The sequence below is a fragment of the Rhopalosiphum maidis genome, chromosome 4 (assembly GCF_003676215.2).
Source record: "Rhopalosiphum maidis isolate BTI-1 chromosome 4, ASM367621v3, whole genome shotgun sequence".
Lineage (NCBI taxonomy): Eukaryota > Metazoa > Arthropoda > Insecta > Hemiptera > Aphididae > Rhopalosiphum > Rhopalosiphum maidis.
Window position 1 is genome coordinate 17,798,500 of NC_040880.1, and position 22,543 is coordinate 17,821,042.

Below are 22,543 nucleotides of genomic sequence, written 5' to 3' on the forward strand. Positions count from 1 at the left end.
ATTATAGTATTAATTTGAATTGATATTAAAAGAAGACACTTATTATTTATATATTTATTTTATTGAAATTAGAACATTTAATATTAGATACAATATATATATATTACATATGAGTACTATTAAGATAGAATGTGATCATCTGAATAATATAAAAACTATAAAGACATCAAAGCTTGATATTTTTTTGTTATAACAAATCCAACTACTGATTTCGGTTATGAAGAAAATGTCTTTAAATAGTCATATATCCCACCACCACATTGTATATCAATTATAGCCAACTAATATCAATAGTATAGACTAAAGGATATGTGGGATATGCGTAATTCACACTTATCTTAAAGTTAATTATATGTATTTTTTTTTTTGTAGGTACATATTATTTCCATTAATTAAATTTAATAATACATTTTTAATATAGAATAAACAAATACTTGTATAAAATATTAGTTATTAAAGTATAACACTATTTATACACATATTATAAAATATTTATTTGAATGTATAAAGTAATATTGTAAAAATCATTAAAAGCATAAAATCTGTAAATATCAAAGTTATCAACACTGATAGCAAAAGAAAAAATAATGTTCTTATAATTAAAATTAATTTATAAACATATAAAAATATTTGTCTGTTATTTCCTTATAATATTAATCTTTAAATATTTAACGCGAGTCTTAATTAGTAAAAACTTTTTACTATATACATTTATTAAAATAATATTTAAATACATTATACATTTTAATCTTGTTATTCTTAAAACACATTTGCTGTTAAAACTTAATGTATTTAGTTAACAGAGGAGTTTTAAAAAGGTATAAAAAAAAAGTTGATCAAAAACATTTTAAAAATTTAAGAAATATAAATTAAATGAAAACTTATTATATATCAAAGGGGCTAACTTTTAACTCTCGTCATTATTTATACAATCAAAATTTACTCATTATTATCATAAATTTTAATTTTTTTGGTACACATTTATTAAAAAATTATCAAATTATATAAAATGTATAAAAAAACATTTTGACTTTTGGTATCATTGTATTTATCTATGTGACTCGTGAACATATTCATGTTGGTTCCCGCCCTAATACATATCGCGTATTATACCATATCGTGACTTCTCATCAAATATTGTCATCCTTTCCGAACAATTGCATTTACATGTATTACAACGAAATCATTTACAATGTGTATTCCAGTTATTAAAGTAATAGATACATTTTTGATATACTCTTTTCTTGCTTAGAAAGATTTTTCTTAATTGTTGTAATTTTCAAAGAAAAATAATAAAACATATCTTAACTCTATAAGATGATCAAACATAACTTGAATTATTATTTGGATAGTGAATTTATTTGACCACGACAAAAAAGTAAGCAACCGCGATATAACTACTTAATTATTATACGTAAATTCATAATTGATATTTCACATTTAAATTAATTATAAATAGGTAATGAATAATACAACGATACACATGATTGATATCCTTGGAGTGTGATACATAAATATATGACTTATACGGTTTTTTATAAATATTTTAGTCTATATTATCATATTAAAATATACATTAAATGGAAACGATAATAATATATAAATGTATACAGTATTATTGAATACATAATAAAAAAGTTGTTTATAATTTCATTAAGTTCATCCATTTCATGAAATTGATATTATATGCAACCGTCGATATAAATATATAATTAAGCTTTAACATTATGTTGTTATTTCATATTTTTGAAAATGTGATAAGATCTATCCATATGACCACATTTATAAATATTATTTATTATACATACTAAGATTTATATTTTGTTATATTATATTCTGGAAACAGCGAAGAAGTTACCCACGCGCCCACAAGTCCTGTAATATTGTTCGATGACCGCCCAAATCTTCGACGACAATGCCTTTGAATAATTTATAACTATATTATGACCACGAACTTTTGCAAGCGTCAGTCTGACCTCAGCGTATCATTTTGCGGTCACTATCTCAAATCTATTTATAAATAACTGCAAAACACCTTAAATTAATTAACGAATAATATTTATAAACAAACTTTCAAAAATATTGTCAAACATTTATAGAAAAAGTTACAATTAATGGCGGTTTGGAAGTACTTTCAATACTACACAGCTATATATTGTAACTTATTTATTGTTAGTCACGGCCAAGCAGAGTTTCAGTGAAACGATTCGCCGGATGTGAATAGTTCGATCATGTTGTGTGCCCAAGCCGGTTGGTCGTACGGTACCATGTGACCGGCGTTCCTGACCAGCAGCACGGTGAGCGGGCCGTGCGTGGTCGCGTAACCGGCCACCTTGGTGGTTCGGCACCTAGAAGAACAGTTGGGCATCCAGATGGAACGCGTCGCGTTCCTGAACCGCTCCGCTCCCGCCCACCGGAGCGCCCTGGCCACATTAACCGTGCCACGGTACGGCACTATCACGTCCAACTGCCCGGAATAGAGCAGAACGCGGTACCGACCGGTGTCCAGAAGCTCGGCGAGCCACGGGGCCACGGACAGTGGTATGTCGTACTTCATCCGCTCATAAACCACGTCCACCGACGACCACGGGCGCCGGCCCACGTGCAACGCAGCCCGCCCTTGGCATTGCACGTACCGGTCCCAGTGGCCGCCTTCGTACGGTATCGGGTTCTTGTGCCACATCATGTTGTAGATGTTCCGCATGCCAGTCAGCTCTCCGTACAGCGACGGAGTGGTGATCATCATCCTGGTCATCGCATCGTACGCGGCCTTGTAATCGCCCGAAGCGATTCGATCTCGGGCCAAGTCCTCCTGTTCCTTGAACAATCGTTTGCCGTCTTCTGCAACGATATATAAATACTGTGCATATTATGAAGACGAAGTTGATAATCGAACATGAATTTCAAACGCATTTGAATTGGTTTTATACATAATAACCATAATATATCATATAGGTAGTTAAATACGACGCGCACGGACATTAGAGCAACAATAGAATATATGTGTTTATTTTATGAAGTGGGTATTTCTTTATGAAACGTTTTAGAAAAAAATTGCATGTAACACCACCCTTTATTTATAAAATATACTGTATAATAACATCAATAAATATCAGAATGATAACCAATACTATGTTATAATAAAAATGTGGTCGCTTATAAATTTTACTTGTATATAATTATTATAATTAAATAAATTAGTTAAATATTTATTGAATAAAAATAGGACGTGCGATGGTAAGTGACAATATGTCAATAAGCAATTAAATAAGCATATTAATATTAAGTACACACATTTTAATATATTCATTAATAACAGTTTTATTATTTCAGCGTGTTTTTATACTCGTATTCTCAACTTCAGATATATTAAATCCCTCAACAATTTAAATATTTTGAACAAGCACGCGTAGGTCCATTAATTATAATTACGTAGGTAGGTAAAGGTCCAGCGCAAACAGTTTTCTGTGTCCTAGGGATTATACAAAATGTATCGTAGTAATAATACAATATAATTAGTTTTTAGTTTCAAAGTGTATGTTGTTATTACACTTGATGATTATGACTCATTGGAGGATCGCATACCAATGACAACCTAAGTGATGATATTTATTAATTTATGAGAAAACAAAATAGGCACCTGTGTTTTCTGCGTAGAATATAGAATGGCTCCCTTGAAAACAAATCAACAACATATAATCGTTGTTGCACAACATTTTAAAATTATGCGCGTTTAATAAATATTTTTATCATTTGAAAAATGAATGAATTAATAACAATTTGTTTTATTTGTTCAAAAAGTATACTTATATATGGATTATCATAATATTATTATAGAATAATAACATTATAAAAAATCATTTGTTTGTATATAAAATGTCGAAAACTATACGTAATCGAAATAATAAAACGAGTTCTACTCGAATACGATTATACAGTAGTATTTAAAGTTTAAACGCAGTTTTTGTGTATAAAAATTCAAATTTTAAATCTATTACACATGAAAATATCCTCGTATTTACAAATGTATTTTATTAACATATATATTATATATATTATTTATTTAAAGAGTGAGCGCTCATTATACTATATGTCGTAGCCGTTGAGAAAATATACTAATATACCAGGCAGGCAATAATAAATAAGTAATACCTAATTATTGGTAATTAGAATTAGTAAAAGGTATTACACATTTTGAGTACTTACGATACTTGACAATTATTATATAAAATTATAAAAACCTTTGTTAAATAAAAACTTAAAATTTAAAAAGATATTCTTCAGAAAAAAAAATCGATAAAAATTCTCATAGAAATATATTATGATAAAAACCAGTCAAACAATACATTTTCCTGGCCAATATACATGACCGGCCGCCCCTACACATAACTTATAATTTTATAACATATACGGTATTACCGTCGATAAGCCCGTACTGGAACAAGACATCGCTGTATACCATCTGGTTCACGGGGTCGATAAATCCGTTGCCGATGGCTAGTCCCTTGAGGTTTATCTTGACTCGGGCCCCGTCATTGTTCCGGTGGATGGCGTACGACACGGCCGGCACGTACTTGCCCGCGTACGACTCGCCGGCCGCGTAGAAATCGTTGTCCCGGTACTCGGGGTACAGCTCGAAGAACTGCACCAGCGCGGCGTACAGATTCTTGGCGATGGCCGTCTGGTTGGTGGTGTAACCAGCTTCGTCGCCGGTGAAGCTGTACCCCACGCCCACCGGACTGTCCACGTAAAGCATCGAGTGCGTGGACGTCCACGTGAGGTTCCGCCGCAGCAGACCGCCGACCTCGTCCACCAAAAACGGACCATTTTCGTTGAACACCGAGTACAGGCTGGGCGCGCCCGGTCCTCCCTGCAGCCACAGCACGACTGGTGCCTTACCGTCGCCGCTCGCGGCCGGGAAGAACCAAAAGAACAAGTTGGAATCGTGCGCCTCGTCCACGGTCAGGTAACCGGCGCAACTGTCCACCCCCGCGGCCGCGCTGTCGTTCAGGCGCACTTTGCACGCGGCCCGCGCCTCGTCGATTCGGCCGTCGCGTATCATGGGCGATAAGTACAGTGGTCCGTCATCGTGGTGGTCTTCGTGTACGTCGCAGATCGGCGTCGAACAGCCACAACAGCGTAAGGCGAGGAACAACGCGACGGCCGGGACGATGAATTGCGATGTGGCGGACCACAGCAGCATTTGACGTTTGCAACCCATGACGACGGATTACGTGTTACCGCGGAAAGTCTGGTACGAAATCTCCGGTAATATTATAAAGTACGTCACCTCGCGCAATCGCCGTCGGTTATGCTCTGCGGATATGTATATTTATATATATTATACTATTATACATATGATATTATTACCGCGCGGGACCGTTATTCCGCCCGCTGGTCACTGCGAGTTGTGTTAGGTTTACGCATCGTATTAATATCAATGAAAAACACACTCACGCACACGCATAACAATGAAACGAATATTGAAAAAAGGGTGTCCGGTCCTAGCGACGACTAGTTAAATTACTGTGCGTCTGTGTGACGTGTGGTGGTTAGGCGCGCGAGAACGCTATATGTAGTGTATAACATAGATTTATTATATATTAGGCGCTTGATGGGAATCGTTTGTGTAGCGACGTATAGCGTATGGTCGACGGTTTCATACGACAACGTATGAGAAGGACAGTGACGAAATTGCACTCCCTCCTCCCGAGTATTCGAGCTTTTGGTCCGTGACGTAACTTACTCGAATAATTGAGTCGTCGTTTATCAATAATTATACTACGGCATAACTCTGCGTAGAGTCTTTTGCGAACTTAAAATACTCATATTTATAATATTTTATTTCATTTTAATTGTTTCATAGGAATATGAACGAACGTCAAAAATATTAATCATTAAATTCAATACAACATGAGGATATTTTATAAACATTTATTATACTAAGAATTTTTATATCCTATTGATATTTGTGTATATTTTATCAATGCTGGTGACTATCATATGAAAATAAAAAATAATTATATTCCTTAGAATATTGTAATGTAGGTATCTTTCAGTATTTAAAATTTGAAAAGAATTACTAACCGTTGCATAATATGATAAATGTATCGTATCATATTTCTGTTTCCTTGCTTGACTTAACACTATACATTACATATTACATTTATTATTTAAACTTCTATACAAAATTGAATAGATATGTTCTATTTTCCACTGTTTTTTTTATCTGGAGAAATGTTAATTAAACTATACATTTTAAACTTAAATAAGTTGATTAACTGCAGTACTGTAAAGATAAACATTTTTGAATATTTACATCCTTGTTTTACATAACAGGTGTACGACACCAAATTACAGCCTGTACTTGTACTCGGAATGAAAATTGCAATAATTCCCACTAATCTTTAAATTAACAGTTAGGTATTTCGTTTTTACATCTTAAATATTTCTATACTGATATAAAACCAATAATAGGTACTCCTCGATCAGCCAAGCACACAACATAACAATTGTAGTATGGTATGATTTTATTAGCCATGCTATTTAAATAAACAATTAATCGTATTATGTTTACATTCTTAAACATAATCTAACTCCACGAAGATGATCTAATATTATCTGTGTTATAATTTGATTAACAGTTTATTAATGCATTACAAAGAACTTAAAGAATGCGTGATTATTATATTGAATATATTATAAATTCATATAACATACAGACTTAAACAATTTAAAATTAAAATAATATCACCATTTGGCGTTTTTTTTTTATTAAAATAAAACAAAAATAAATCATGATAACACCACATGATAAATATGTTGGTGTACATAATTTTGTTACGGTAATATTAATTAATGTTTAAACAGTACAAGATTATATATTTATTAATATAAATAAATAGAGATAACTTTCAATACAACGAAAGCGTTTATGATTCCACGTACAGTTAATTCGTTTTGTGAAATGGGCAAACAATAATATTCAGTGTAAATGTTAATCTTAATTTAAATAGTATATACAACGAAACTTTAACGTTATATTGTTATTGTGTTGTCGCTTCACATTTTCGCGATAAAGTGGGGTGAGCGACATGACCACCCAACCAAATAATATATATATATATATGGGGACCTACATACAATTATATGGACGTCATTACAATATAAATTATTATTTGTACACTATTATATTATAGATGTGGTGTGTTGTAGTGGATTTTCAGTCAAACGGTTTGCCGGACGTGAACCGATCGATCATGTCGTGAGCCCACATCGGTTGGTCGTGCGGTACCATGTGGCCGGCATTCTTGATCAGCAGCAAGGTGAGTGGACCGTACGTGGTCGCATAACCGGCCGACTCGGTGGTATTGCATCGCTTCCGACAGTTGCGCTCGGGCACCATCCAGGCCGTACTATTCGCGTTCCTGAACCGTTCAGCGCCGCTCCACCGGAGCGCTTTGGCCACGTTCACCGAGCCTTGATACGGCACGTTCGCATCAAGCTGCCCGGAGTAGAGGAGCACGCGGTACTGGCCGGTTTCCAGGAGCGCGGACAGCCGCGGGGCCACGGACAGCGGTACGTCGTACTTCATCCGCCTGAATACCACGTCCATACCAGACCACTGACGCAGGCCCACGTGCAGTGCTGCCCGGACCGACGTGCGCTGCACATACTCATACCAGTGACCGCCCCTGTACGGTATCGGGTCGTATTCCCACATCACGTTGTTGATGTATTGCATATCGTAGAACTTGGTGTACATCCACTGTGACAGTAACATCGCATCGTACGCGCCGCTGTAGTTTCCCGCGGCGATCAACTCTCGGGCCTCGTCATCCATTTTTTCCATTATCTGTCTGTTCGTATCTGCAACGACACAATTCACACATTATTATTATATACGTACACTTAATAATCGTACGTTTCTCAAAGTTATGCTTATAGTATTTTGATGAGATTTACAGTGAAACCGCCTCTGATTACTGAACACCCCCAAATAGTGGACGTTATTTTTGTGAACGAAGTACAAACTTTCTATGAGCTGGATTCCCCTAATAGCGGCCCAACGCTCAGTGACCCGAAGTATACGGTATTTAAAGGTTTCATCTATTATAATATCACATAGTTAACATCTATATCAAATAAGCAAGTAATTGTTCTACTAAAAACTGGAGTATAAACTTATTCAAGAAAATCCGGACGTCGCCCGATTGCGGCCCAAAGTAAACTTTTTACCTTTTCGCCTATCCCGTTTGCGGCCCGTACATAATAGGTACTTAGAAAATACTATAAAAGTTGTTATTATAACTAAATAAATACTCGGATTGCGTTTGATACGTATTTTGACATTAATATAAGTATCGATTATACACAATTCACACGATCAGCAATACTTACCACTCGGTGCTGCCATAAATTTAGCTTCTATACAACGGCTAAAATACAAACATTTTGTGATTAATTAGTAGACACAAATATCGATGATGATTATGATTTTCCTCCTGAAATATGGGCTACTTGTAATTCCAGTATGTATTTCACAATGATGTGTGTAAAAGTTTCCATTCGAAATTAAATTCACTTTCCAAGTATATAATTTTTGGAAATTTTGAAAAAACGCCAAACAGATGCTAAAATAAAAATGTAATCTATTGTTTGGGCTCAATTAATTGTATTATATATATTTTTTTTTATATTGTAATCAATTTATTATTTTAATATTTTACTATTTATTTATTGTATTTCATATATAACTTAAATTACAAATACCTCCAAATGGCTCCAAAACAGTGTTTAAAAATTTTAAAAATTACTTTATTTTATTAATTATAAGCTATTTTGTGAACCAATGTGTGCTTGGACGCAATCGGGATACTCATATTTAGGATAAAATACAACTACCTGAATTTGGGCCACAATAGGGGCATCTCCAGAAAATCCATGAAAATTTTTTTCTCAATTACCTATTCATGTTGAGACACATCGCAAATTGAAGTCGATTTAACATAAATTGTGATTGTTAAAGAATCTAATTTATAGGTATAGTATAGATAAACTGTTAATTGTTTATTTAATTAAATACACATTGTCGTGTGTGTACAGTGAACAGCAAATATGACGCAGAATAAAATATTAAAGTCTAATGAGATAACTTATTTTCATTGAGAAAAGGTTACATATTAAATAAATGTGTTAAGTATGTATATTGTATATGAAGTTACTACAAAAAAGAAAAGTTTTATAAAAAAAAAACCCAGTCCATCCTTAGTTTAAATATTTTGAGTCCGGCCCGAAAAGTTCTACCAAAAAAACAACATCTAGCACTTTTTATTTATAGTACATCTAAGTTCGTGATTTCTGCTTTCTTATCAAAGCTACGGTTATGGCACGCGTATAATATGCCTACATATAATACCAACGTTATAGCCGTGAATCGAACTATAATAAAGGAACTAGCTATGAGTTAACTATATTTTAAGTAGGAAAAACAAATTAACAAAAAATAATAATAACATCATACACAAAAACATATGTTATGACACATTGTATATTAAAATTGCTAATGTTACTTGATCTCAACATTTTATTTATTGAAAAATAAATATTTATGTTAGAATCATTAGAAAAGTTAAGTGAAAAGAAATTGGATTTAAAAATCATTAAAATCCCTAATGTCTTTTTTTAGGATAGCTTTTTTGAGTTAAAAAAAAAAGTGCATTACTTAATAAAGAACTCATATTAAATAGTTTTGCAATATTATTTATGTGCATTACGCACATTTTATTTTAATAAATATATAGTCAGTAAACAAAATTGTATAAGAGGGGAGAAGTTGCCTTCTATTGCCTTAAAAAAAACACTAGAACCTAAATTTTGTTTTTATGTATAATATTAAGTATTATAATATAGAGGGCCGGACTAAATAATTTTCCCGGGCCGAAAAATTCAACCAATCCGTCTCTGATGTACCTAATATGTTAATCATATGTTATTATACATACCTAACTACTCTTAAATAAGTAATGCGGTACACGTGTTCTATTGTGATTTATATTTATAATTTACTATAATATTGCTTTGTTTATTGGTAAAGAATTTCTTCGGGAAATTCGCTTAGGCAGCGGCGCGCATATATCTTAAATAGCTTTTCGAGACTAAATGAAGAGAGAGGTAAACCCGCAGGCTTATAATATAGTCGTGTTTATAATGGAGATAATTAAAAAAATAATGGTATAGACACCTACTGTCGATGAGTCCTCGCTCGTACAAGAACTCGGGGAGTACCATCTGGTTGACGGGGTCGATAAATCCGTTGCCGATGGCTAGTCCCTTGAGGTTTATCTTGACCCGGGCCCCGGCATTGTTCCGGTGGATGGCGTACGACACGGCCGGCACGTACTTGCCCGCGTACGACTCGCCGGTCGCGTAGAAATCGTTGTCCCGGTACTCGGGGTACAGCTCGAAGAACTGCACCAGCGCGGCGTACAGATTCTTGGCGATGGCCGTCTGGTTGGTGGTGTAACCAGCTTCGTCGCCGGTGAAGCTGTACCCCACGCCCACCGGACTGTCCACGTAAAGCATCGAGTGCGTGGACGTCCACGTGTGCCGGTGCGGCAGCAGGTCGCCGGCCTCGTTTACCGTAAAGGGGCCGTGCTCGTTGAACACCGAGTACAGGCTGCTGACGCCCGGTCCGCCCTGCAACCACAGCAGGACTGGTGCCTTACCGTCGCCTCTCGCGGCCGGAAAGAACCAAAAGAACAAGTTGGAATCGTGCGCCTCGTCCACGGTCAGGTAACCGGCGCAACTGTTCGCCGCGGCCGTGTTGTTGTTCAGGTTCACTCTGCACGCGGCCCGCGCCTCGTCGATTCGGCCGTCGCGTATCATGGGCGACAAGTACAGTGGCCCGTCATCGTGGTGGTCTTCGTGTACGTCGCAGATCGGCGTCGAACCAACGACCAACGCGACGGCCGCGACGATGAATTGCGATGTGGCGGACCACAGCAGCATTTGACGTTTGCAACCCATGACGACGGATTACGTGTTACCGCGGAATGTCTGGTACGAAATCTCCGGTAATATTATAAAGTACGTCACCTCGGGCAATCGCCGTCGGCTCTGCGAATATGTATATTTATATATATTATACTATTATACATATGATATTATTACCGCGCGGGACCGTTATTCCGCCCGCTGGTCACTGCGAGTTGTGTTAGGTTTACGCATCGTATTAATATCAATGAAAAAACACACTCACGCACACGCATAACGATGAAACGAATATTGAAAAAAGGGTGTCCGGTCCTAGCGACGACTAGTTAAAATACTGTGCGTCTGTGCGACGTGTGGTGGTTAGGCGCGCGAGAACGCTATACGTAGTGTATAACATAGATTTATTATATATTAGGCGCTCGATGGGAATCGTTTGTGTAGTGATGTATAGCGTATAGTCGACGGTTTCATACGACAACGTATGAGAAGGATAGTGACGAAATTGCACTCCCTCCTCCCGAGTATTAGAGCTTTCGGTCCGTGATGTACCTTATTCGAATAATTGAGTCGTTCATCAATAATTATACTACAGCGTACATCAGCGTATACGGGGTGATTCATGAACCACTCATTATTTCAAAAAGTATTCACGTTTTTAAAAATATTTTTTTACATTGTTTCAAGTTGTTCAAAAATCAACGTTTTTTTAAAAAAATTATATTTTTAAATATTTTTGATTCTTAATTTATTTTAAGTTTTTTACTTTTTTGAATGACAACATTAGAGTTTTAATTTCATATTCCCAAGCAGATTAGTTTCCTGAGTATTTTGATACATAAAAATCGAGTAGTTTATGAGTTATAAGTATTTAAAGTTTAAATGCGTGTCCAAAATGTCTGTCCACTAATCCGCTTTTCTAAATTTTAAATAAGAAGTCTTATGCGAACTTAAAAAATGACTCATATATATAATATTTTATTTCATTTTAATTGTTTCATAGGAATATGAACGAACGTCAAAAATATTAATCATTAAATCCGATACAACGTGAAGATATTTTATAAACATTTATTATACTAAGAATTTTTATATCCTATTGATATTTGTGTATATTTTATCAATGCTGGTGACTATCATATGAAAATAAAAAATAATTATATTCCTTAGAATATTGTAATGTAGGTACCTTTCAGTATTTAAAATTTGAAAAGAATTACTAACCGTTGCATAATATGATAAATGTATCGTATCATATTTCTGTTTCCTTGCTTGACTTAACACTATACATTACATATTACATTTATTATTTATACTTCTATACAAAATTGAATAGATATGTTCTATTTTCCACTGTTTTTTTTATCTGGAGAAATGTTAATTAAACTATACATTTTAAACTTAAATAAGTTGATTAACTGCAGTACTGTAAAGATAAACAATTTTGAATATTTACATCCTTGTTTTACATAACAGGTGTACGACGCCAATTACAGCCTGTACTTGTACTCGGAATGAAAATTGCAATAAATTCCCACTAGTCTTTAAATGAACAGTTAGGTATTTCGTTTTTAAATCTTAAATATTTCTATACTGATATAAAACCAATAATAGGTACTCCTCGATCAGCCAAGCACACAACATAACAATTATAGTATGGTATGATGTTATTAGCCATGCTATTTAAATAAACAATTAATCGTATTATGTTTACATTCTTAAACATAATCTAACTCCACGAAGATGATCTAATATGATCTGTGTTATAACTTGATTAACAGTTTATTAATGCATTACAAAGAACTTAAAGAATGCGTGATTATTATATTGAATATATTATATATTCATATAACATACAGTCTTAAACAATTTAAAATTAAAATAATATCACCATTTGGCTTTTTTTTTTATTAAAATAAAACAAAAATAAATCATGATAACACCACATGATAAATATGTAGGTGTACATAATTTTGTTACGTTAATATTAATTAATGTTTAAACAGTACAAGATTATATATTTATTAATATAAAAAAGTAGAGATATCTTTCAATACAACGAAAGCGTTTATAATTCCACATACAGTTAATTCGTTTCGTGAAATGGACAAACAATATAACATTCAGTGTAAACGTTAATCTTAATTTAAATAGTATATACAACGATACTTTAACGTTATATTGTTATTGTGTTGTCGCCTCACATTTTCGCGATAAAGTGGGGTGAGCGACATGACCACCCAACCAAATAATATATATATATATATGGGGACCTACATACAATTATATGGACGTCATTACAATATAAATTATTATTTGTACACTATTATATTACAGATGTGGTGTGTTGTAGTGGATTTTCAGTCAAACGGTTTGCCGGACGTGAACCGATCGATCATGTCGTGGGCCCACATCGGTTGGTCGTGCGGTACCATGTGGCCGGCATTCTTGATCAGCAGCAAGGTGAGTGGACCGTACGTGGTCGCATAACCGGCCGACTCGGTGGTATTGCATCGCTTCCGACAGTTGCGCTCGGGCACCATCCAGGCCGTACTATTCGCGTTCCTGAACCGTTCAGCGCCGCTCCACCGGAGCGCTTTGGCCACGTTCACCGAGCCTTGATACGGCACGATCGCATCAAGCTGCCCGGAGTAGAGGAGCACGCGGTACTGGCCGGTTTCCAGGAGCGCGGACAGCCGCGGGGCCACGGACAGCGGTACGTCGTACTTCATCCGCCCGAAAACCACGTCCATACCCGACCACTGGCGCAGGCCCACGTGCAGTGCGGCCCGAACCGACGTGCGTTGCACATACTCATACCAGTGACCGCCTCTGTACGGTATCGGGTCGTATTCCCACATCACGTTGTAGATGTATTGCAGGCCGGTCAACTTGGTGTACATCGACAGTGGCGTGGACATCGCATCGTACGCGCCGCTGTAGTTTCCCGCGGCGATCAACTCTCGGGCCTCGTCATCCATTTTTTCCATTATCTGTCTGTTCGTATCTGCAACGACGCAATTCACACATTATTATTATATACGTACACTTAATAATCGTACGTGTCTCGAAGTTATGCACATAGTATTTTGGTGAGATGTACAGTGAAACCACCTCTGATTACTGAGCACCCCCAAATAGTGGACGTTACTTTTCTACTTTCGTGAACAAAGTACAAAGTTTCTATGAGCTGCGGATCCCCCCGATAGCGGCCAAATTTTCAACGTCCCGAAGCGTACGGTATTTAGAAATTTCACCTATTATAATATCATATCAGTTAACGTCTATGTAAAATAAACAAGTAATTATTGTTCAACTAAAAAAAGTCGATTTAACATAAATTGTGATTGTTAAAGAATCTAATATACAGGTATAGTATAGATAAACTGTTAATTGTTAATATAGTTAAATATACATTGCAGTCGTGTGTGTACGATGAACAGCAAATATGACGTAGTACAAAATATTTAAGTCTAAAGTGACAACTTCATTTTTATTGAGAAAATGTTACACATTAAAAAAAATTGTTAAGTATGTATATTGTATATGCAGTATACATTTATATATATCATATCATGTTTATCATTTAAGTATTTATACATACCTACCTAGTAGGTACCTAATATTAAATAACTAATTCAGTAGACGTGTTCTACTATAATTTACTATGATAATGCTTTGTTTATCGGTAAAGAATTTCTCCGAGAAATTCGTTTAGATCGTGGCACGCATATATCTTAAATAGCTTTTCGAGACTAAATGGAGAGAGAGGTGAACCCGCAAGCTTATAATATAGTCGTGTTTATAATGGATATGATTAAAAAAATAATCGTATGGACACCTACTGTCGATGAGTCCTCGCTCGTACAAGAAATCGGCGTGTACCATCTGGTTGACGGGATCGATAAGTCCGTTGCCGATGGCTAGTCCCTTGAGGTTTATCTTGACCCGGGCCCCGGCATTGTTCTGGTGGATGGCGTACGACACGGCCGGCACGTACTTGCCCGCGTACGACTCGCCGGTCGCGTAGAAATCGTTGTCCCGGTACTCGGGGTACAGCTCGAAGAACTGCACCAGCGCGGCGTACAGGTTCTTGGCGACGGCCGTCTGGTTGGTGGTGTAACCCGCTTCGTCGCCGGTGAAGCTGTACCCCGCGCCCACCGGGTTGTCCACGTACAGCATCGAGTGCGTGGCCGTCCACGTGTGCCGGTGCGGCAGCAGGTCGCCGGCCTCGTTTACCGTAAATGGGCCGTGCTCGTTGAACACCGAGTACAGGCTGCTGGCGCCCGGTCCGCCCTGCAGCCACAGCACGATGGGCGCGTCCGGCTCGCCGCTCGCCGCCGGGAAGAACCAAAAGAACAAGTTGGAATCGTGCGCCTCGTCCACGGTCAGGTAACCGGCGCAACTGTCCGCCGCGGCCGTGCTGTCGTCCAGGCGCACTTTGCACGCGGCCCGCGCTTCGGCGACCCGGCCGTCGCGTATCATGGGCGACAGGAAAAGGGCCTTTTCGTCGAATCTCGGCCACAAACAGTATTTGCAGACGGTGGCAAACAACAAGAGGGCCGCGAGCAATGTGACCACGCTAACGCCGACCACCGGGACGGTGGACCACCGCCGGTGCCGGCATTCGCGTGGCATGACGACGATGGCCACTGCTGATTGGGCCGCGGTAGGCCCGGTATAAAAATTGTGGTAACCGTATGCGATGCGGACCCGCGTGAGAATGACCGCCGAACGCAACGGTCGTCGTTCGCGATATAATTTGTTATTATTGCAGTACAATAAGGGCCATGTCGAGTATGTGTGTATGTGTATATATGAACATTGTACGTATATATTACGTATGTACCAATTGAACGGCAACGATGGGTTCGTCAAGTATTACGACCTACCTACGAGCATCGGCCACGGCGTTATATGGAAAAATAATGATTTTTTCTGTATATAAAAGCTCCTGCGCACTATTCATCGCGTGTAGCCGTGTAAACGTTATTTTCACCCGTGTGGTGGGATAACGGAAATTTTAAAATATTTGCGATTGTTCGTTGACGTAACGTGTATTGTTGGACGGATAAGTAACGGCGGTCGGCACGAATTTTTTATCAAATTAATTATTAATTAATGTTTAATACCGTGCATTTTAAGTTACACGTTTCAAATAAAAACACGCAATACGCCGTTGTTAGATTTAAAAAGACGGAATGAGTGAAATGTTTTACCGGATGTTACAATATAGCACAGCGATCAGTGATAGACACATGCGTATAAGCGGCGGTGAAACGAATTGTTACTATTGATTATTGAATCATACAAGTGGGACGCTATAGCAACGTCCGACGCCGGCTTCTGCGTTAGCCGTTAGGATCGCCTAACTGTATTCATGTGAACAGCTGGCTCCATTGGCGTGATCGTAGATTTAGGCTTTCTGTGATTACAAGCAGAGGTCGTCCGTAAACAAAAGTAGAGCCGATTCTGATTAGTGATTATAACGATTTATCTAATCGTGTTCAGTTATTTTATATACGTTGTATAAAACATAACATTATCGCACACTAGCTCGCATGCACACAATAATCTACGTTTATTTCAATAACGGTGTATTTTATTATTTACATTTTTCATATATTATTATTATTTACTATATAGGTGTAACCTACATATTGTTTGCATGTAGATTACCCGTGCGTGTAGGCTTACTACAGAGCTTTAGATATAAGTATTTTAATTCTATTTACCATTTCTTAAATAGTTAAGTTTTCAGATTAATTATACTGAATGTATTTTATAAACATTATTACATAATAACATGCATTAACGTCGCGATGATAACGTTCAAAACGATTGCAGTTGATAAATTTAATTAAAACGAAAGCAAAAAATATTTTTTATCATTAAAAAACAAAACTTCAAGCCAAATGATTTTAAACAAGGTATTTAATTAATTATTATTACTAAACGCAAATATTTAAAAATGTTATAATGTGCACTCGTCGTATAATGGCTTGAAAATAAATTGTATTAAGTTTATTTTTAATAATAATAAAGAACGATAATTTTATTTATTATACATAGTACAGTGTATTAATAAGTATGACTTTATTTGTTATCGACAAAAATAAATAAAAATAAACAATCATTTCTCCAAATTTGCTACGAGTAAAAAAAACGTAAAATATATAACACTATTGTTCTTTTTTTAAATATTGTTCAAGTCTAATACGCATTATTCTAAATAATAAGCATTTTTGAAAGTAGCTCCTACATATCGACGATCTAGTTATAGATTTAATGTCTTAAAAAATTGTTGGAAAATGTATGCTTTATGTTCATATTTTATTATGTATTTAAGTCGGTAATAAGGATCATCCATAGTCTTATAGATACGTTTTTAACTTTAAAGAATTATTTTCTTAGAGCTAATATTTAAATATGGCCAAACAGAGGTGGCTCCAGAAGCGGTCCCCCCAGCCCGTAATTCTAAAAAAATATGTGTTGTTAACAGAATTATAAAAAAAACCATAATATGTTACGGACTACTTATAGATACGTACGAGCATGTAATAAGGAGTATATGTACCAACTATATAAACTACGAAATATAAATAAACTAAAATAATAAAATAATTACTTGGTCCCCCCCACCCTAATCAAATATCTATAGAGCCGCCACTACGACCTCACAAATTTTATAATATATAATCTGCGAATGCGTTCTTTAGTTGATTGTGTTTAAACTATCATCTATTACTTTTTGTTTTATGGGCACTAGGACTAGAACACTGTAGCACTCTGTAGCAGATGATATTGTAACTGAGACCGACATAACCTGTTCTGAAACTAGTTGCTGGAAAAAATTTAAGATCCAAAACTTTTATTGATTTAGTGGAATTAGCATTTCACTATGTTTAGAACCGGAATCTTTTTAAATAAACTTAATGTTTTTTAATTATCTTATATATTTTTGTTAGTCCTGATGTTAGGTTGGGAACATCCTATTAAATTCGGATTTGTTTCATAAGTATGTTTTTTCATATCATACATTTTTTTTGTTTTTTATTATATCTGGTAGTTTTAGTTTTAAATAATCACATTTTACCTACAACCCACAACAATTAAATTTATCTACAACCATACCTACTAGTTGCATTGCTGAATTTGCGATATAAATCATAGACCTAAGTAGTATAAGGTTTATGGATATAATGATTAATAGAACAACAATGTTGGTTTTTCCAACTAACCGTTATGAAATACCTATGAATAATAAATAGAACTTATTTTTACTCGCCATCTCATACAGTCAAATGACTAAAAGTAAAAAGAGTAACATCAGGCGGTGACCAATTATTATAGTTATTTTCAGTACTTCATTATAAAATCGTTTTAAAATATTTTAAAAATCTGCGAGTGAGTCAAAGAGAGAAAATAAATAGTACCTACACTATTAATTACATTTTTTATAGTGGGAATATAATACTTTTATTAAATTATGTTTATTATTTAGCAATTTAACTCTATTTTTCCTAGAATACTATTGGTTTGTTCCACCTGGGTTTACACGATTTAGTGGTTGAAATTATACAAATACCTTTCACAAATAATTATAGTTATATAAATGTATTATATAATTATTTTATAATCATAAAAATGTATGAATAATAAAAATGAATGTCTTCAAAATTGTAATTTATATAAATATTATTAAAATTCTAGCTCTTCATATATTAAATAGTTATTTTGTTTAAAGTATTACTATAAAAACACCTAATAAGCGATGGTTATTTTATTAGATAATATGTATTTTAATACTGTTATTAACCGGTTTTATAATTTTTAAAACTAGGCGAACAGAAATAATTATTAAGGTCTTAGGTCCTGCACCATAGTGATACATCGTAATATTTAAAACAAAATACCTGATTATGTATGGCCTTTTGAACTTCGTCTAATGCCAATTTAATTCCGTTTCAATCCATTAGTAAACATATAAAAGATTTTATTTTTTTATTTTCATCTCTCGTAATTACATAATACTTTAACATTATAATAGTCCACGTAGGGTTCGTTATTATGTACTTGCATTAGTTTTAAAAATTGTAGTATTTTGACCACGTATTATAATAAATATACAGTTGTTACTTATTATAATATTTTGTATACTAAAATTATATTATTATATGACCATGAAAAATAAATCAATCATTCATTAAGCAATTTTTGTATCATTAAAAGTACTTATTTGATTGATATTTGGTTAGTTCTTTAGTGCTTAGGCGATACATTTGTATATACTTATAAGTCATTAATCATAATTCATGTATTGTTATGTTATCATTATAATAAAATGGTTTCAGAACAAAGTATAAATATTTAAGTGTAATAGACTAGAGTGAATATTTATCTCATGTGTGAGGTCAATTATAATATTTCGTACCTAGTAAATTGACCTTAAAACCTAATTGACCGGATGTCTATAATCAAACTGTACGAACAGGATAGTATTGCAAATTGTGTACGCGATGCCGCGAAACATCAACAACGCATGAACCAAATCTAAACAAAATTATTGTATATAGTTATAGGGATTTGCAGTCGACTAGCTGAGATTAATATATTTAGGTGCATGTGCAGTAGTAGTCGATGTGTAAAGGAATTACGAAAAAAGGGAGGTGTAATCCCTTCACTTCTTTTAGAAGTCATTCTCCGTTCCAGTACTAATCTTTTTTTAAATTATTCATCCCCTTTATATTTTGAAAAATTAGTTGTATTCATAATTCATAAATCTTAATATCTTATAAACGATGTATTATTGAATAATAATTTATAAATCTTTATATATCTTAATCCATTGTTAGCGCTATTACCTACTATTACCTGCTGTATTGTTTCATAGTAGAGATAATACTTTTTCTCCTGATAAACTGATAATAGATAAATTATAATATATTAGACAATAATATAGGTAAGTAAATGGAGAACAATACCTATTATCAAATCATTCACACCATAATATTATAATATTCATATGAATACTGTTAAAGTTATTGTATCGGTTGACGATAGCGATGGAAACCGTCTGAACATGCAAATACTACTTTGATATGCACATGCACATCTTTCCACCTCTCCAAGTAAAAACACCTATGATGCATAATAGTACTACAGTATTTGTTTTTGATATATGTGTTACGGCTAAAGTCCGAAACATGGCTAAAGTGTACGTTATCCGGATAATGCGCACATAATCCATATTAGATGGATAAAGTAAACACTTAACATTTAGAATCATAGTTTCGTATATATTAACCGGATATTTTGTACATTAGCCATTGATTGATGGATGAAGTAACTGGATAGAAAAAATTTACAAAAAAATATATTATTATATAATTATATCTTCAACGGCATTAAATGTAATACTAAAAATAAATATAAATAAATACTATGAACTAGGTAATAATGAGGGAACGATAAAAAAACATTACACTAGGTCTCAGTTTGATGTTTGTCCTTAGCTATTCATTACAGTAGACGAGGTGTCAAATACAAAAAAATTGTTAAGAGAAATCGCAAAATATATGTCAATGTAAGGTGATCAGGGTTATCAACGTTGTCAAATTGCAAAACAAATAAATGCAAATGCAAAGCATCTGGCATTTTATGCAGTGGCGTTATTTGGACCGCACATGCAGGGTATACATATTCGTATTTAAAATCCAATATTGTAGTAATTTGGCCTATGTTTATAAATTAATTGGCCTGTATAATTGATAGTGGCTTGCACTTAAGTGCTATATATATTCCATGCGTAATATTAAAAAAAAAAATTGAAATGACGCCATTTATTTTATGCAATTCTAAATGTCATCAAAATTTACCACGTTTAAATAAATAATAAAAATAATGCTATCTAATAAATATAAATAAAGTTAATATTGCATCAAATGTAGTTTAATATTTAATCGTTAACTTATATTAATTAATTTTATTGAAATAAAAGATTATATATTATGAATTTATTAATGATATTTTACATTATATAGCCATAACAAGGTGGCTAAATTTACTTTAGCCGGGTAATGTATACATAATCCAGTTCCTAACAGTTTTTGTTCACGGCTAAAATTCGAAATTGGATAATATGCACATTATCCGGATAATTTGCACATTAGCTTAATTCGGACTTTAGCCGTAACATAAGCATCGTTTGAATATGTCACAACGTCTTCAATTAACACAATGCGTTACACAATTCACACTACTCCTGATACGACCTGCATGGCAAACGTATTACATAATATACAGTAATGCGCTAGAGCAAAAACTGAAACTAAATCAGTTTCTTAATTAATCCTTAAACAATTAGAGATTAATATTTTAACGTGATTAACAGTTGTTTTTAGTGTAAAAACTTAAATAATTTTATATTTTTAAAAATAAGTAGTAGCTAGGCAACCAAATCTACATCGAATGTCACACCGACACAACAATCTCCGTGACTATAAATTTGTATAGGATTTGAATTGAGCGGGCGGCTCTAATATGAGAAACGTCGAATGAAACAGAAAATAGGTACCATTTTACAATAATTTAATAACGAACGCTAAATATTGTTTAATGTGTGAAAATGCAATTAAAATAGGCCTAGTATTATGAAATACATTTCTATATTACTTATAGACAGTTATAGTTGTGTTTTGAATAATTATTAAAAATCGTGCATACTCCCTTAAATTCCTGGTTCTACTACAATTATTGACATACTCGTGGGTATATCTAGTAATTGGGTATTTGTTTAACGATTGTTACGACTGTTAACTGATCAAGGGCGTATGCAGAAAACATTTTTGGAGGTGTTTTTGAAAATCGGTTATTAAAAAGTAGAACTATTTTTAATAAATGTACATCAATTTTTTATGAAAATTAGGTATACTCAGTGGCGTGGTGAACGACCATTTCAGAGGCAATTGAATTAGTAAATAACCATACAAAAACTCAAATATTTTGGCGAGTGTTTTTGAACACCCAAAACACCCCTTTGTGTACGTGCCTGGAAAAGATTGATGGTTTTTGAGAGGGTATGAGGCCTATGGGGGTCTTAGTTTTTAAAGGACGCTGACTTTTTTTCAAGTTTTTTTGAGTATTCATTGATCAATAATCATTATTTTATCGGTTACATTTGAATATACGATTATTTATGAATCAACATGTCATTTTGTGCAAACCGCGCTTTTATTATCTATTATAGCAGACACCTGCAGTTATTACTAGATAGTGTATACCGGGATCCATGGCCAAATAACCATACCATGCTATGACCTAAGTTACCAAGGCGTATTTATATATAGACATAATATATATATTTATTAATTGTTATCATTTCGGAGATACTGAAAAGTATTAAATGATAAAGCTTATCAACAAATCTTCTCTGTCTTGATAATAATTTACAGTCGCCCGTCGACTTACTTATTATTTTACTAATTAAAATTAGGTTTAATGTCTATATTAACTTTCGTATAAATCATTAAAGCGTCCACGACATCTATTA

General features: G+C 34.4%; 3 protein-coding genes across 4 annotated transcripts; all 3 read right to left on the bottom strand.

Moving 5' to 3' along the window:
• Nucleotides 1-1,699: 1,699 nt before the first annotated feature.
• On the bottom strand, nucleotides 1,700-5,574 carry LOC113548037 (venom serine carboxypeptidase-like). Of its 2 annotated transcripts, XR_003404874.1 has the most exons (3): nucleotides 4,420-5,574; nucleotides 2,092-2,841; nucleotides 1,700-2,024 (listed from the first exon to the last, which is right to left on the bottom strand). XR_003404874.1 is itself a non-coding variant. In XM_026948682.1 (2 exons), the coding sequence occupies exons 1-2, from the start codon at nucleotides 5,219-5,221 to the stop codon at nucleotides 2,195-2,197; spliced, it is 1,449 nt and encodes a 482-aa protein (XP_026804483.1). In that variant the 5' UTR covers nucleotides 5,222-5,574; the 3' UTR covers nucleotides 1,700-2,194. The 2 variants fall into 2 exon arrangements, 1 of the variants encoding a protein (XP_026804483.1); XM_026948682.1 differs by having other exon boundaries at nucleotides 1,700-2,841.
• A 1,285-nt stretch (nucleotides 5,575-6,859) lies between these two features.
• LOC113547945 (venom serine carboxypeptidase-like) lies at nucleotides 6,860-11,340 on the bottom strand. The gene is made up of 2 exons (XM_026948543.1): nucleotides 10,248-11,340; nucleotides 6,860-7,869 (listed from the first exon to the last, which is right to left on the bottom strand). Exons 1-2 carry the CDS (start codon nucleotides 11,026-11,028, stop codon nucleotides 7,223-7,225), a joined length of 1,428 nt encoding a protein of 475 aa, XP_026804344.1. The 5' UTR covers nucleotides 11,029-11,340; the 3' UTR covers nucleotides 6,860-7,222.
• Nucleotides 11,341-12,964: 1,624 nt separating this feature from the next.
• LOC113559491 (venom serine carboxypeptidase-like) lies at nucleotides 12,965-16,343 on the bottom strand. Its single transcript, XM_026965327.1, has 2 exons — nucleotides 14,838-16,343; nucleotides 12,965-13,999 (listed from the first exon to the last, which is right to left on the bottom strand). The coding sequence occupies exons 1-2, from the start codon at nucleotides 15,628-15,630 to the stop codon at nucleotides 13,353-13,355; spliced, it is 1,440 nt and encodes a 479-aa protein (XP_026821128.1). The 5' UTR covers nucleotides 15,631-16,343; the 3' UTR covers nucleotides 12,965-13,352.
• Between the last annotated feature and the right edge of the window lie 6,200 nt (nucleotides 16,344-22,543).